The following is a 15,779-nucleotide window of genomic DNA, read 5'->3' on the forward strand; positions in this document are numbered from 1 at the left end:
TCTGCATGTGTCCGTGTATGTATCTGCATGTGTGTCAGTGTATGTGTGCCTGTATCTGTATTTATTTCAGTGATTGCATCTGTGTAAATGTAACTGCATGTGTGGCAATGTTTGTATCTGTGTGTCTGTGCATATGTGTGTGTGCCTGTGTGTCAGTGTGTGTATCTGTGTGCCTGCCTGTGTGTTAGTGTGTATGTGCAACTGCATGTGTGTCATTATGTGTATCAAACACTGCCACACATGAAGATACACAGACATAGATGCAAATACTGACACATATAGTTGCACTGACACACACGCAGATACACATTTTCGCGTACCACCAGGGAAACTGTATTGTACCCCTGGGGGTAAGCATACCACAGTTTGGGAACCCCTGATCTAGAATTATACAGAATTAGTGAACCCAGGACATAATTGAAAACAAGAAATCGCCATGTATCCGTCCTGGTAAAATATATTTTATAAATAACTAAAAAGAAATGCTCTGCTTTATTCATTAAGTTGGAAATTGTAGTGATTTAACTTCAGAATTATAAAACTGAGCCATATATGATAACAGCTGAGTTGGAGACATTTTCAAGATCAGTTCTATTTCCTCAACTTTGCAATTCAAATTTTTAATTCAAAGTTTAGTAAATGTCATTATAAAATAACAATTGTCAAGAATTAAATTTTTATATTTTTTTCAATATTAGATCAAAATATCCACACTGGAAACACAGTTTTCCAATTCAGATATGTATATAGGTATAAATGTGTAAATTCACTCTGCATTCCTATCAATGCATATTTCCGTGAATAACCCTTAGGTTAAAAAAAAGAAACCAAAAACCTCCTACATTAAAGTGAGGCTTGGAACGTGCTAAACAATAGAGATATAATCACCCTAACCTTGGTTATGAGAACAATAAGTTACACAGCCACATAAACCATGAGGTCCAATCCATGTTTTGGTTCATGAGCTTTTACTGTTATCTACTAGAAAAAGCAACTGTTTATTAAAACACACCGCATTGGCGAGGCCAGTGTTTAGAACCTAAACCTAATGAACTTGTGTCTCTAGCAGATTGCTCTCTGTGATGTCACCACCGTGCGCGGCTTGCCGTCCAGAACGAGGCTTGACACGCAGCTCGTCCCCCATGCCTGGTTTGCGGCGTCAGAGATGCGCGACTCCTCGTGCCAGTTTAGAGGTTGCCGGGTTTGAAGCCTGTGGCAGTCGGGATTTGTCCCATGTAAGTAGATGGCTGTGAAGGAGACATGTTTTATTTTTGGTAGTGTATTGGTGTTGGGGGTATCTTGTTTGGATATTAGCTTTCGTATTGTAGAGAGTATGATAACCACCTCCCTGCCAGTGACCTCTGGGAGAATTGGCCATGGCTTTTACTGTAGGGACTAATTTAATAGACTCAAAGTTAGTTACACTTAACTGTCAGTCACCAAGATTAATCTCTTCATCTGCTGTGACAGGTGCTGCTTCATATAATTTTTACATTAAGCCTGAGTATTAAATGTTTATTATTCAGCCATGTATGTTATATTGCACATTGTTTGTTTATATTATGGTTAATTAAACTGTAGGTTTCCTGTCTGACCTTGGCTTGTTGTTTTTGTTGTTGTGGAAATGTGGATTATGTTTAAGACATCTCGTGTATGTATATATTTACTTTCTTAGACTCAGGAATTTATATAAAGTCCATTAAATGTGTGTTTATTTAAAACACACGCACACACGCTGAACTTGGTGAATATGATTGGAGGTGAAGAAATTGAAACTCTTTCACCAATTTATAACTGAGCTGGGCAAACGTCAGGTCCCTAGTCGGGTTACATACATAGTGAGAGTTATGGCTCCGCAGATGTGCGTCTACTTATTGGCTACTTTTGATAAATCATGTGGGTTTGTTGGTCTACTCTATTGGGCCACTTCAAATACACAAAAAAGACTCGAAAGGAAAGTGCTAGTGTAAGCAAACATAAGCGTTGTTCAAAAAGAAGAGTGTCTGAATTGTGACTTGTTAAGGAAAGTTAAGATCATTACTTTGCGCTTTGTTTAAAATGATTTATGTATTTCCAATTTAAAAGCCATATAATTAGTATTCCTGTATTAAGTTATTTCAGACCTTTGAGGGAAGTGTGTTGCATAACTGTCATTTAATTATTATTTGATAGTAAACAGATATGGGTGCGTCAACATCGGCTTCAACAACTCCGCAGATCTCAACAGTACCAGAACAAACAAAAACTTCATTATCTCCACCACCAGGATGCCCCATGCATCAAAAGGATATGTCAGGTACTGATTAATTTGGAAACTATAAAAAATTATTTGCCTTAGCCTCAGTGTTTTGGTTGATCATTTAGTTTCTATCTGCACTACAGATTGTTGTAAAGAGTCATACATAATATGTATAATAATAATAATCTTGTACCATGCGATGAGTGAATGCTTTGTTTGATGTGTTGTATGCAAATGTATATGCAAATTGTTGTTTATTTTTTATTTTTACAGCAATGATAATTATTTGTTTAATATTGCTTGTACATCAGTGGGCATCTTAATTTTAGTGTACATCTGACTAGCAGTGTAAATTTTGGTGGCAAATTTCAATTTAGTTTTAGTCAGTCTTTTGACTAAAAAGCCATTTTAGTTTGTCGTAATTTAGTCATCTGTATTGTTTTAGTTGACTAAATTAAAAAAATTTAAGTCAACTAAAATTTGACTAGAATTGTTAGTCGACAAAATTAACACTAGGTTGCATGAGTCATCTAATTACAAGGCATTAAAGTGAACTTGCCTTGGAAGAAAATAGAGCTTTGCCGATTTCTAACCATCTGGCTTGACTAATTTTATACAATTAAGTGTTTCTTCCATTAATATTGTTAAAAGATCTTTTTTTATTTGTAATTTTTTTTTTTTTTTTGTAAGGGACACTATAGTCACCAGAACAACTACATCTTTATGTAGTTATTCTGTTTTTTTTATAGTATGTCCCTTAAGTACAGTTAAGAGAAAAGGCAGTGTTTACACCTAGGCTGCCTAGGGATACCTCTACTGGCAGTCATTCGGATGCCCACTAGAGGTGCTTCCTGGGTCAGTGCTGCACAGTATGCAGCACTTCCTTGGTCAATAAATCTCTATGAGGAGATGCTGATTGGGTGCACTGCAGTGTTTTGCCGTGCATGCGCATTAGCTTCCCAATTCTTTCTTTTAGGAGATCATCAAATTTGGTCTCCACCAAGGTGAATGGATCCAGCTGTGGCGGACCAGCATGGCACTGGGATAAATGTTATGTCTCCAACACTCTTCTCTAGTGAGTGCCACTTAGTTGACCACTGAAATTCTAGGTCAGAGCTGCACAGTGTGCAGTACCCACGTTCAGCGTCTCCAAGCTCGACATCGAGGTGCTGAATGTTCCTCATAGAGATGCATTGGAGACGCTGGAGAAAGGTAAGTGGCTGAAGGGGTTTTAATCCATTCAGCCCAGCGGGAGCGGGAGTGGGACCCTGAGGGTGGGGGGTCCTAAAGACCCTATAGTGCCAGGAAAACAAGTTTGTTTTCCTGGCACTATAGTGGTCCTTTAACTGAGATTATTGATTACATCAGCCATGGAGGTGGCAAAACTGTCACGGTGTGGGAAAAAAAGTGAGTAAAAACACCTTTCCTATTCGATCGGAGGGGGCAGATACCTAGACAGACAGACAGACAGAGACACACACACACACTTTAATTTAAATTCACCCAGCCTCCCTACCTTTGGGAAAACAGAGTGGATCTTTCCCTGGGGTCCAGAGTGCTGCTCTCTAATCTTTCTGCAGTTCCTCTCTGCTCTCCTGCATGCTCTCTGTAATGATTCCGGCTCCCAGCATCACTAAACAGCACCTCCAAGCTCCCCTCGGCAGCCAGCCAGCTTCAGTGTTTCCTGCACGGCTTAGCTAAAGGGCTGATAAATCCCAGGCGCCAGGGCGAACATTTTAGCCAACCTGGCGCTTGGGATTTGTCGAGCTGATTTAAAGGAACACTATACGGCCAGGAACACAAACATATTTTCCTGATCCTATAGTGTTAAAAACACTATCTAAATATTAAATCATTTGAAACAATTGTCCAAAAATATTAAATGGCGACCAATGTTGGTGTTAAAGCACAGGTTTTAGGCTTATTAGGTCATATTCTTTACTCTGTAACTTTATTTTGGTCATTTTTCTATATACCATGTTGTTAAAATCCTATACATCTAAATGCATGGTGATTTAAGATAAAAACATTGTATGTAAAACCACTCAAAATAAATTGTATCAGTACAAATGCCGCGCGCCCCCCCCCTTTTTTCTCCACAGTTTTCTACGCATAATTTCCTCTCATCTATTCAGCTCTTTTTTCGATTATAGCATAATTTATTTTAACGTGTTTAGATTAGAATGATCCTTTTTAGAGAAATACAGCTGACCGTATTAAATGGGAACTGTAGGTTCCCAGGTTTTGTTTTTGTATATGTATTTGTGAGTTATTGAAAAATAGAATTCACAAATAAATATTTGCACCTCTTCATCCTGCACCTGGGCACCTTTATTGTCTTCATCTTTGCACCTGGCAGTCCACGTGGAGAAAGCATACAGAGAAAATTAGAAATTAAGCAATGGTTTTATTTCCCCTTTTGATTTGCAATGTGTGCCCTGGCTTTGCCTTGTCTGAACTAGGTCATGATGTAATTTGCTAAATCTTTAACCCCTTAAGGACACGTGACATGTCAAAATTCCCTTTTATTCCAGAAGTTTGGTCCTTAAGGGGTTAAAGGAACACTCCACACTAAAATTTGTGGAGGGGGGGAAGAAAAAATAATCACTGTTTTCGTTTTTTTTTTCCTTAGAATGTATATCTTTAAAATAGCTCACAAAAGCTCATGGGCTGAGAGTGTCAGATGTTAAAGCCAAAAAGTAATTTTCCTATGAAGTGCCCCGTATCATAGTTTTTTTTTTGTAAATATATTTTTATTGAAGAAACCTTTCAACAATGCAAGATAACGACAGTATAGGTCACGCAGGACCTGAAACGGCTTTTGTCAAGGAGAGGAGACGCGCAGGTCTCTATGATGTGCGCATAGTAACATAAACAAGCATGAGAACATACAGTAGATTAGTCATGGGGGGAGAAACGTGTCCATCTACCCCAGAGTCAACAGCATAAGCGTGTACCCACATCATTACGTGATGAAACAGTGTTTTCACTTCCTAACATGTATGCCATTATACTAAGAACACTATTTGCGCACCGTGTGCTAAGTATTGCGTCTGCAAGCATGGGTGTATAGTAAACAGCTTTAGGAGGCATGAATGTGCATTTTCTGTTATACGGCCTTACCAATCAGTGGCCTTGTGTGGATGAGCACAGGAGTTGCGTACAGTATTATCAGCATCAGAATTGGGTTCGATGTATGCAAGAATTATCTGGGTGTGACCGTGAGACTTGTAAGTCTCCATGATAGGAAAACGTGAACAGCCCGGATATACCCTACCCCGTATCATAGTTCATTTAGCAAGTAGGTTCTCGCGTTTGGTATTTCTGTCTCAACCCCAAACAAGGTAGTAAGTGTAGAGCAATTGCTGCAATATGCTGCATAGCAAGGGCAGTTTGCTTATTTCAATGTCTAAAAATGGCATCTAGATGCACGCTAAGCAGACTATTCAAGCAAATTCGGTACTACACTACAATAATCAGAAGGCTGCAGTAAATGTGATGTACTGTAGTTTTCGCTCCATAAGACACACCACACCATAAGACGCACCTAGTTTTTAGAGGAGGAAACCCAGAAAAAAAAATATTCTGAACAAACGGTCCCATAGTGTTTCTTACTATGGGAAAGTTTGTTCAGAATATTTTTCTCCCCTGTCCCATAATGTTCCTTACCACCCACCCCCCTCCCCTGTCCCCATAGTGATCTTTAAACCCCCCTCCCCTGTCCCATAGTGATCTTTAAACCCCCCTCCCCTGTCCCATAGTGATCTTTAAACCCCCCTCCCCTGTCCCATAGTGATCTTTAAACCCCCCTCCCCTGTCCCATAGTGATCTTTAAACCCCCCTCCCCTGTCCCATAGTGATCTTTAACCCCTTAAGGACACGTGACATGTCATGATTCCATTTTATTCCAGAAGTTTGGTCCTTAAGGGGTTAAACCCCCCTCCCCTGTCCTATAGTGATCTTTAAACCCCCCTCCCCTGTCTCATAGTGATTTTTAACCCCTCCTCCCCTGTCCCATAGTGTTCTTTAACCCCCTCCTCCCCTTGTCCAATAGTGTTCTCATCCCATAGTGTTCCCCCCTCCCCTCATCCCATAGTGTTCTCCCCCCTTTCCCATAGTGTTCTCCCCCCCTCCCCGTGTCCCATAATGCACTTTCCCTCCCATAGTGTCCCCTCCCCTCGTCCCATAGTGCCCCCTCCCCTCATAGTGTCCCCCAATTACTTACTTGTCTTGTAGCGTGGGCCGGCTTCACAGCGCGCACCGCGGTACTGGAACTTCAATTTCAGGTTCCGGTTTCCGGCGGGACTGAAAGGAAGTGTGCACACTGAGTGCGCACTTCCTTTCAGTCCCGCCGGAAACCGGAACCTGAAATTGAAGTTCCAGTACCGCGGTGCGTGCTGTGAAGCCGGCCCACGCTTCAAGACAAGTAAGTAAAGCTTCACATTCGCTCCATAAGACGCACAGACATTTCCCCTCACTTTTGAGGGGGAAAAAGTGCGTCTTATGGAGCGAAAAATACGGTATTTATGTAATTTGCCAGTAGATGTCACTATTTTCTCAGCATGCATGTTATATTGCAATCGTATAATAGAAAAAAAAAAAAAAACTTAATGACTAACAACTATTTCCCCAATACCTATCTTTTTGGTTTTTCTTCTTCTCTCTTCTCCTCCCACCCCATTTATCAAAGGCAAGACTGTATTGGCCTTCAATGGTAATTACAAATGAGAAGTGATTCCTTACACAGAGCTTGCCAACTGCAAACCTGCACAAGGGATCATGGAAAATAAATGGCCACAACTTGAACTGAGTCAAGTAGGGATAAAACCACATCACCGCCCATATTAATTTGAAAGGAAAAAAAGTTTGTTCCCCTCCCCTCTTTCCTCTCACCCCCTCCCTCTCTACACACACATTAAGAAACAAAAACACACAAAGTAAGAAGCAAGTTGTCATGGTGTGAAGAGGACCCAGTCTGCCCTTGCACCTCCCGTGAATGAATGAGATATATACATTTTTTAACTTTGTTTTGGGGAGATACTGCTTTTAGCTTATCAGCGGCACTTGATCCGGTGCTTCCCCATTGAAGCCTCAGGCATTGAGAGGATGTTCAGGGGAGAGTGACTGGGCGCCATCGTCCAGACTTTGAGGTTAAACCGTTCATTTCTGGAGAGAAGACTATGTCTGATACCCCCTTGCACTATAGCAACTTAATTGCAATTAAGTTGTTATGGTACCTGGAGTATCCCTTTTAATTTTGCATACCAAGTTCCATCGACTGAGTGTGTGTGTGTGTGTTTCCTCTAAATACTCACAAGTGATTGTTTTTTAACATTTTTTATTTTTTGATTAGGTTAAATAAATGAAGAAATTCTCTGAGTAGAATAGCATAATTTTAGTGATTAAGTATATCGATGTTTGTTTCCTAGAAGAAACAAAAATCTCTGAAAGAAATTAACCCCTTCAGGACGGAGTCAATAGTGCACGTTCTGATCAAAACAAAACGTAAACAAAAACTAGAATTTGCGCTATATGTCTGTTCAACCGTAGTTCCCCTCTTTCAAATTATATGCACCCACACTTATTATATATCATTTTGTTCAGGAGAAACAGGGCTTTAATTTACCATTAACTATTCATATATGGAACATAATTCATTATGAATAAAATTTAAAAAAAATGTGAGAAAATAAGATTTTATTTTTTTAACAATTTGTATTTCCGTCTGACATTTTAGCTGTGAATGCCATAATACTGTTAGGTTTTACTGCACAAAAATGCACATATTTTTAATCAGCGCTGTCTCACGAGTACAACAGTATCCCCCATTAACAGGTTCTAGGGCGTTTTGGAAAGTTACAGGGTCAAATATAGAACGTTCCATTTTCAAATAGAAATTTGCCAGATTGGTTACCTTTGAGACGGTGTGGTAGCCCAGCAATGAGAATTACCCCCATAATGGCATACCATTTTAAAAAGTAGACAACCAAAGGTATTGAAAGTGGGGTATGTTTAGTCTTTTTTAGTAGCCACTTAGCCACAAACACTGGCCAAAGTTAGCGTTCATATTTGTTTTTGTGTTAAAAAGGCAAAAAACTAATATTTGGCCAGTGTTTGTGACTAAGTGGCTACTAAGAAAGACTGGACATACCCCACTTGCAATACCTTGGGTTGTCTACTTTTGCAAATGGTATGCCATCATGGGGGTAATTCTCATTCCTGGGCTACCATACGCTCTCAAAGGCAACATAACCAATCTGGCAAATTTCAATGTTAAAAAAATGAAATGCAAGCCATATATGTGACTCTCTAACTTTCCAAAACACCATGAAACCTGTACATGGGGGGTACTGTTATTCTCGGGAGACTTCACTAAACACAAATATTAGTGTTTTAAAACAGTAAAACATATTAAAACAATAATATAGTCCATAAAAGTGCCGTTCGTTTCTAAAAAATGCAAAAAACGTCACTTTTACTTAAAATATCATCGTTGTAATACAATTTACCAATTTGAAACACTAATATTTGAGTTCAGCGAAGTCTCCCGAGTAAAACAGTACCCCCCATGTACAGGTTTTATGTTGTTTTGGAGAGTTACAGGGTCAAATATAGTGCTTGCGAATTAAATTCTCTGCACTTTCTCCCTGTGTTGTCAGGCATGTCAATCAAATTTTAATTAATCAAATCACCTAATTATGTTAAAAGATTACTTAAATATACTCGTAGAATTTTAATACATATGCATTTATAGGTATTTAAATTCTACGTGTATACTAATGTAATATTTTATGTAATTTATATGTATTTATCTATATATATATATATATATATATATATATATATATATATATATATATATATATATATATATATATATATTTGCATTTTATATATAGATAGATATATATAGAATGTCATTCTAAGTGTATTTTGTTACCTATATATATATTAATAACAAAATACAGTTAGAATGAAATTACATATGTATATATAATTTATATTACATTTTGTTTGAATATTTTATTTATTAATTTTATTTATTTATTATTGTAATTATACGTATTTATATATATATATATATATATATATATATATATATATATATATGTGTGTATATATCTATTATATATATATATATATATATATATGTATATTATATATATGTAACGTCATTCTAAGTGTATTTTAATACTAATATATGTACTTATATTAGTATTAAAATACACTATGTATGACGTTAAATATATATAATATACATATATATTATACATATAATATATATATATATATATATATATATATATATATATAAAAATACATTTGATTTATTTTTAAACATGTTTAATATATATTTTTTTATACTTCCCACCAGCAGGGGGACTGTCTAATATTTTAGAAAGTCCCCCTGCTGGCAGATCCACAGCCAGCTATAGGGGGCCATGTGATCGCTCTTTGAGAGGGATCACATGGCCCCTGGGGGCCTGATTTGCAGTGGGAGGGCTGCCTGGGCTGTGAGGCAGTCCTCCCGAAGCGGAGCGCCGGGAAGGTAAGTAACCCGGGCGCTCCAGGGCTTAAAGCCGTTACGGCGTGCTATGCCGTCACAACGGCTTTAAAGCCCACTTAATCCGTGACGGCATAGCACGTCGTAACGGCGGGAAGGGGTTAACGTAGTTTTCTTAAACTCTACGTTTACTTGCTGCAAATTTACATTTTAACTGGGTCACCGTGCATTAAATTAGTTATAAGAGCATATTCATCATTACTCTCAGCCATTTTTTTTCTTACGAGGTCTTTTTGCTTACTGTTACTATTTTCTTTGGAATTTGTAATGTTCATGTTTTACGTATCAAGTCGTTGCCATTATATCTTTTCCTGTTCCTAATTGTAGCAGGATGCCCAATGAATAAAGAAACCCCAGAAACTGCCGTTGCCAATGCCAGCTGCTCTGGTCCAGCACATCAGGAAAGGGCGTATGAATTTGTCGGGTGTCCAATGAAAGTGCAAAACAAAGATGACATTGATCCCAGAAATATGGTAAGGTGTTAGCCTTGTGAAATAATTTCCCTTGTATCATAAACAGTTATTGTTTGTTACTAATTTGTAGCAAATAAGGAAGATGCTAGAATGTTTTGCTATTGCTTCACAGTGAATAAAATGTAAATTGTACTAGTGAAAGTTGCTTGCAAATGTATATTTTTTGGTTAGCTTACTTACATGTGATGCAACTCATGTACATGTGATATATATGGTTTAGCGGGGATTACCACATTTACATATCGTGTCCAATGTGTCTGGCACAGTATTTAAAGTGGTAAAATAGAAACCTCTTTTATTTTTATAAATGGGGTAGCTTAGTAGCACAATAAATGGCTAGCTTTTTCTTGGCTATTCAGTTTGGCAAAAATCTGACACGTGCCCGTTCTACTTTAAATTTGTACACTGGTCTCTAAAAAACAATATGCTTTTAGTAGAAATGAAATTTTTGTCTGTAAAGTATTTTGGAATTTTGCATATTACACTTGATTATTCCCATCACTAATAATGAAAGATTTTTTTTTTTTTTTTTTTAATAATTTTATGAGCTACTGCTGCAGTATGATAAAGTCTTTACTAATCAGTAGGGCATACAAATTAATAAAACATTTTTGAGAGCGTATCTTACTATAATTAAATTATCTTTCCGTTTTGCAGTAGATGATGCCACAAACATTTCATGTCTATGGGTTAATTGTTTGCATATGAACTCTGTAAATGTGTAAACAACTGTTCCAAGCAGATTTTTCACATTATTAGTACATTGATTAGTAACAAGTATACTTGGAGTCTAGGAGTTTAAACAAAGTATTGGTGCATACCTGTTCACAAATATACAGTGTGGGACATTTATCAAAGTTTTGGGGAAGTCGTTAAGAATCTGTTCCACTTTATCAAACACTATTCAAATATTTTGTATTATTTTAAAACCTAAAAAAAGGTCGAATCAGAGCGCTCCAGAAAACAGAACACTTTCTATGTGAACAAGAATAGTGTTAAATGTTAATTAATGGAAAATGGTATCTAAACCATAATACACCAGAAAAAGAAGATGGAAAACATGTAAATGTAGCAGTAGAAAAAGGCAGAATTGATAATTTTGCCAAAAAAGTCACATAAAGGGAGCAGATATTTGTGTGACACTGTAATAGACCCACATTCTGGCCAGCATATTTAGAAGGTGGATAGAGTGGGTGTAGGCCTGTGAGAATAGATCATTGCGAGGTCCTACTTGGGGCCTTGTTTATCATCCTGATAGCATCTTGGCTACCCACGGGAGAATATACTGCACTTGGGGCACAATATCCATTTTCCTTCTGTGGTCCTCAACTGGTAGCATATACTTGGGAGTCGGGCAGGCCTGCTGTAGTGTTAAAGAAATATAACAGAATTGCTATCGACAAACTTCAGGTATGGTGTGCTACTGGTTAATTAAAGGCCTACTCCAAGCCCAATGACCACATTTAGTGACTTGAAGTGGTCATGGTGCTTGGACTGTGTCATTTATTTATTTTTTCCTCTGAGAATTTTGTTCAATTTGTATAATGTTTTCCATTTTAGATGCCTCCTCCGAATCAGTGTCCAGCTCCAGATCAACCATTCCCTCTTGGTTTGAACCGTGAAGAATCCACCATTCCGCGTGCTGACGCTGATAAAAAATGGGTTTATCCTTCTGAACAAATGTTCTGGAATGCAATGCTAAGGAAGGGGTAAGTGCCATAGTTCTGTAAAACCAGTATGTGGGCTTGTGTGTCTGCATCCTGATCTATAATCTGCTTTGTTAGTGAATTGACTATACTGGCATATTGTATGTAAGGCTATTCGTCAGATGTTCTATTGGTGGATGTCAGGATACTCAAATCATTCCAATTTATTATATGATTAATTCTTCCTACAAGGAGAGAGGGCATAACACTAGCATTGTAAGTATAGTGTAATGCTTATTCTGATTGATTGGGGAAAACCCTTCTAAACAGGCCCACAAGTAGTTTACTTTAATTCCTGTATTGATAGAAAAAAAGGTATACTGTCATTTTTTTTTTTGTGAGCTTTTCCTTTGTGTTTCTGTTTCAAAATGTACAGTTGCATAGTTAGGGCTGTGTACTTCTTTTTTTTAATCTGTGCGCATGTTTAGTTACTTTTAAATATAATGGAAACTTAAAGGGCAATTGACACATCTGAGGTTTATGCACAGTCTGATAGCATAGTTCATTTACTAGTTTATTTTTATTTTTATTTCTCTAATTTGCGATGTATACCTGGATGTCTTGGCCTAGCCAAAGCATAGCACTCAATATAACTTAACACCCAGAGAAACAAATGCGTTTGGAAATCTGTGTGTGTGTGGCACAATGGGAGGATTTGTGCATGCACAATTACAGCATTTATCTGCAGATGTGCAGGCCACCACTGGGTGATAACTTCACTCTGAACACACGTGCTGCGGAGGTATATGGGTTTGGTAGTTGTTTTTGTTGTTGTTTTGTTTTATGCTTCCACTGCACCACTTGTCTCAGTAAGCACTTGAATGGCTTTTATGGAGAATGAGGGAATGATTAACAGCCCTTCCAATGAAGTGACCTTTCCCCTGTAGGTTTTCTGTTTCTGTTAAAGACGCTGTAATGATTGTCTGTGATCATGCAGATGGGATACAGTACATCTGTCTATAGATCTGCCCATTTAACCCATGCAAGACCAACAGCATATTAAGGAAAAAAGTAAGTTAACCATTATCTTTAGGAAAACCGTAAATGGCCTTTATGTACCTATGTATATTGATCCACCGAATTGAATGTCATGGTGAATTGACTGTTGCATAACTTAATTACCCTTAATTCTGAAATTGCATCGCCATAGTACAATAAACAGATGAGTAGTGAATAATAACTTAGAAGAAATAAAATAATGTAAATCGCCACCTTTACTTTGTGTGTCTAAACATCAGGTGGAAATGGAAGGAAGAAGATGTTAACCCAAAGGACATGGAAAATATTATTAAAATTCACAACCAGAATAATGAGCAGGCGTGGTCAGAAATCCTGAAGTGGGAGGCCCTTCACGCAACGTAAGTTCTGTGCGCGCATGTATGTAGACATTGTATCATATATGTGTGTCTCTTTATATACAATACATGTCCTATAAAGACATTAAAGGAACACTCCAGCCACACAAAGCTCTTCAGCTTCAACGAGAAGCCTCTGATCAGATTATTCCCCAGCACATACTGAAAGCCCGTGTTTAGCAAAGAAAGGAGGGCTTGCAGATCGTGTGTGTGATTACATTTTCTTGTTGTGTTTGTTCCAATTTGAATGTTAGACCTATTCTCCTTAACTCAGATGTTGTATGTATTCCTGCATGGACCATTATATAAATATATCCTTTGCTTTCAACTCTGTACTGACAATTTGTATCTCTCTGCATATTCAGAGAATGCCCTTGTGGCCCAACTCTAGCTCGCTTTGGAGGCAAAGCAAAGGAGTATTCTCCTAGAGCACGTATGCGCTCCTGGATGGGGTATGTATTTACTTTTAGCTTACACGTTCTGTATTTAATTTATTCCTTATTTTATTGTAAATTCCCTGTCTTGAACTTCCTTAGGTATGAACTCCCGTTTGATCGCCATGACTGGATTGTAGATCGCTGCGGGAAAGAAGTCCGATATGTTATTGATTACTATGATGGCGGCGAAGTAGATAAAAACTATCAGTTCTCCATTTTAGATGTCCGCCCTGCTTTCGACTCTATGGGGGCTGTTTGGGATCGAATGAAAGTGGCATGGTGGCGCTGGACATCTTAAACTGTTCAATGAAAGGGCCAACATTACTAAAACATGAATTGAGTTGATGAGTTACTTTGTTACAGGTGCTAACCAATTCAGGCATAGAGCTATCCTCTAAGGGGCAAATTCACTGCATTAGGGAAAGCCAAATCTAATTCTGACTGTTTTGGAGCTACAACTCTCATAAATCTCTACCACCTACTAGCAACTGTCTGGTAGACGTTAATGTGAGTTGTAGTTCTGTGAAGCTGGTGGAATGCATTTCATTATTTCTGCACTAAAGTGTGATATGTTTTCTCCTCGTTAAGAGAAACCTGATTCATTATTTATTGAATGTACATTAAAGCTATTGAGACCTCACACACACAAACCTAAGGGATGTGTTAGGGACGGTCGGTCAAAATGTAGAAATACAACAGCAATGATGCTTTGCCAGCCTTAGCAGGGATTGTTATACACAGGTAGGGGTGTCTTTTTGTCTAATCCTGGGTTTGACAACTTGGGATATGTCTGTAATTTAAAGAGCTTTCACCAAATTATCACAGCTTAGTGCATCTCTCCCTTGGAGTATGCAGTCCAATTTCACCAGTATTTAAAAAAAGCCCACGGATTAAAAGAAAATACAAACTGGAAAATCCCAAGTGTGAATGTGAAATTATTTATTATTTTAAGTTTGTGTTTTCTGAACCCTTTATTAACCCCTTAAGGACAAACTTCTGGAATAAAAGGGAATCATGACATGTCACACATGTCATGTGTCCTTAAGGGGTTAAATTAGTAACCCACTCTTAGACGAAGGCAAAGTTTATTTTTCTGGTTTATGGTGGGTAGGAGGCAAATTTGGCTTTCATTTCTAGAGTTAGGGAGATATTTTCAATCAAAAAATGTACCAATATATATTCTGAACTACTATATAGCTGAGGGCTGCTGTATGCAAGTTAAATACATAAATAAACTTCTTTTTTAATGTTTTCCTCTGAGTTTATTCAGAAAGTATTGGCATTGTGCTTTTTATTTTTTATTAAGCAGTTAATTGTGGTGAACTAACAACTTGATAACATTTGTAATTCTTTCATAATTTCTACATTATTACTGATTTGGTAAATAAACTTTTAAATTTTACCTTTCAAGATAGAAATGGCATCTGGTCAGCAACTTTTATACAGAGTTAAAGTTTAATCAACAGACCAGAAAAAATTGTCATTTTCTTAAAATTGATGATACTTTAGTTGTAATGTCTACTGAGCAAGATTCAGAACCTCTTTATCATTTGTGTTGATATTAGTCTCACAACTGTTGTACTCTGCATTATACTATAATCCATCAAATAATTTTATTTGTTTTTTTTCCATTTGGAGTAATGGTCTACTAACTGAACTTTGGACTAGTCACGGGTTCTAGGGTCTCTTATGCCTTGTTTCCACTGAGCGGATAGGTTCGGGTCGGTACAGTTTGGAAGGTTTAGAATGGTCCAGCCCATTCTGATGAGCATTTCCACTGCAAGTCAGACCTTCAGGGGCCATGCGGGGTTTAGAAAAAATACTTTTCCTGTCCACCAATCAATGGATTGTATAGTAGCTCCGCCCTAACCGAACCGTTCCATTTACTTTGGCCCTACATCTGAAGCAGGACCCTGAATGGATCGGTACGGTTCGCTTATATGGACCACTTTGATAACGGAAACACCCAAAATAGCGAACCGAACCGATCCGCTCAGTGGAAACG

The 15,779-nt window shown here is 37.8% G+C and overlaps 1 protein-coding gene across 2 annotated transcripts; it reads left to right on the forward strand.

Annotated features, from left to right (window-relative positions):
* The first annotated feature begins 1,132 nt into the window (after positions 1-1,132).
* On the forward strand, positions 1,133-15,385 carry LOC134568654 (holocytochrome c-type synthase). Of its 2 annotated transcripts, none has more exons than XM_063427303.1 (7): positions 1,133-1,235; positions 2,173-2,296; positions 10,131-10,276; positions 11,837-11,985; positions 13,221-13,340; positions 13,703-13,789; positions 13,874-15,385. In XM_063427303.1, exons 2-7 carry the CDS (start codon positions 2,182-2,184, stop codon positions 14,070-14,072), a joined length of 816 nt encoding a protein of 271 aa, XP_063283373.1. In that variant the 5' UTR covers positions 1,133-1,235; positions 2,173-2,181; the 3' UTR covers positions 14,073-15,385. The 2 variants fall into 2 exon arrangements, with proteins under 2 accessions (XP_063283373.1, XP_063283374.1); XM_063427304.1 differs by having other exon boundaries at positions 1,135-1,235; positions 10,134-10,276.
* The last annotated feature ends 394 nt before the right edge of the window (positions 15,386-15,779 follow it).

This window comes from Pelobates fuscus, chromosome 7, assembly GCF_036172605.1.
Source record: "Pelobates fuscus isolate aPelFus1 chromosome 7, aPelFus1.pri, whole genome shotgun sequence".
NCBI lineage: Eukaryota > Metazoa > Chordata > Amphibia > Anura > Pelobatidae > Pelobates > Pelobates fuscus.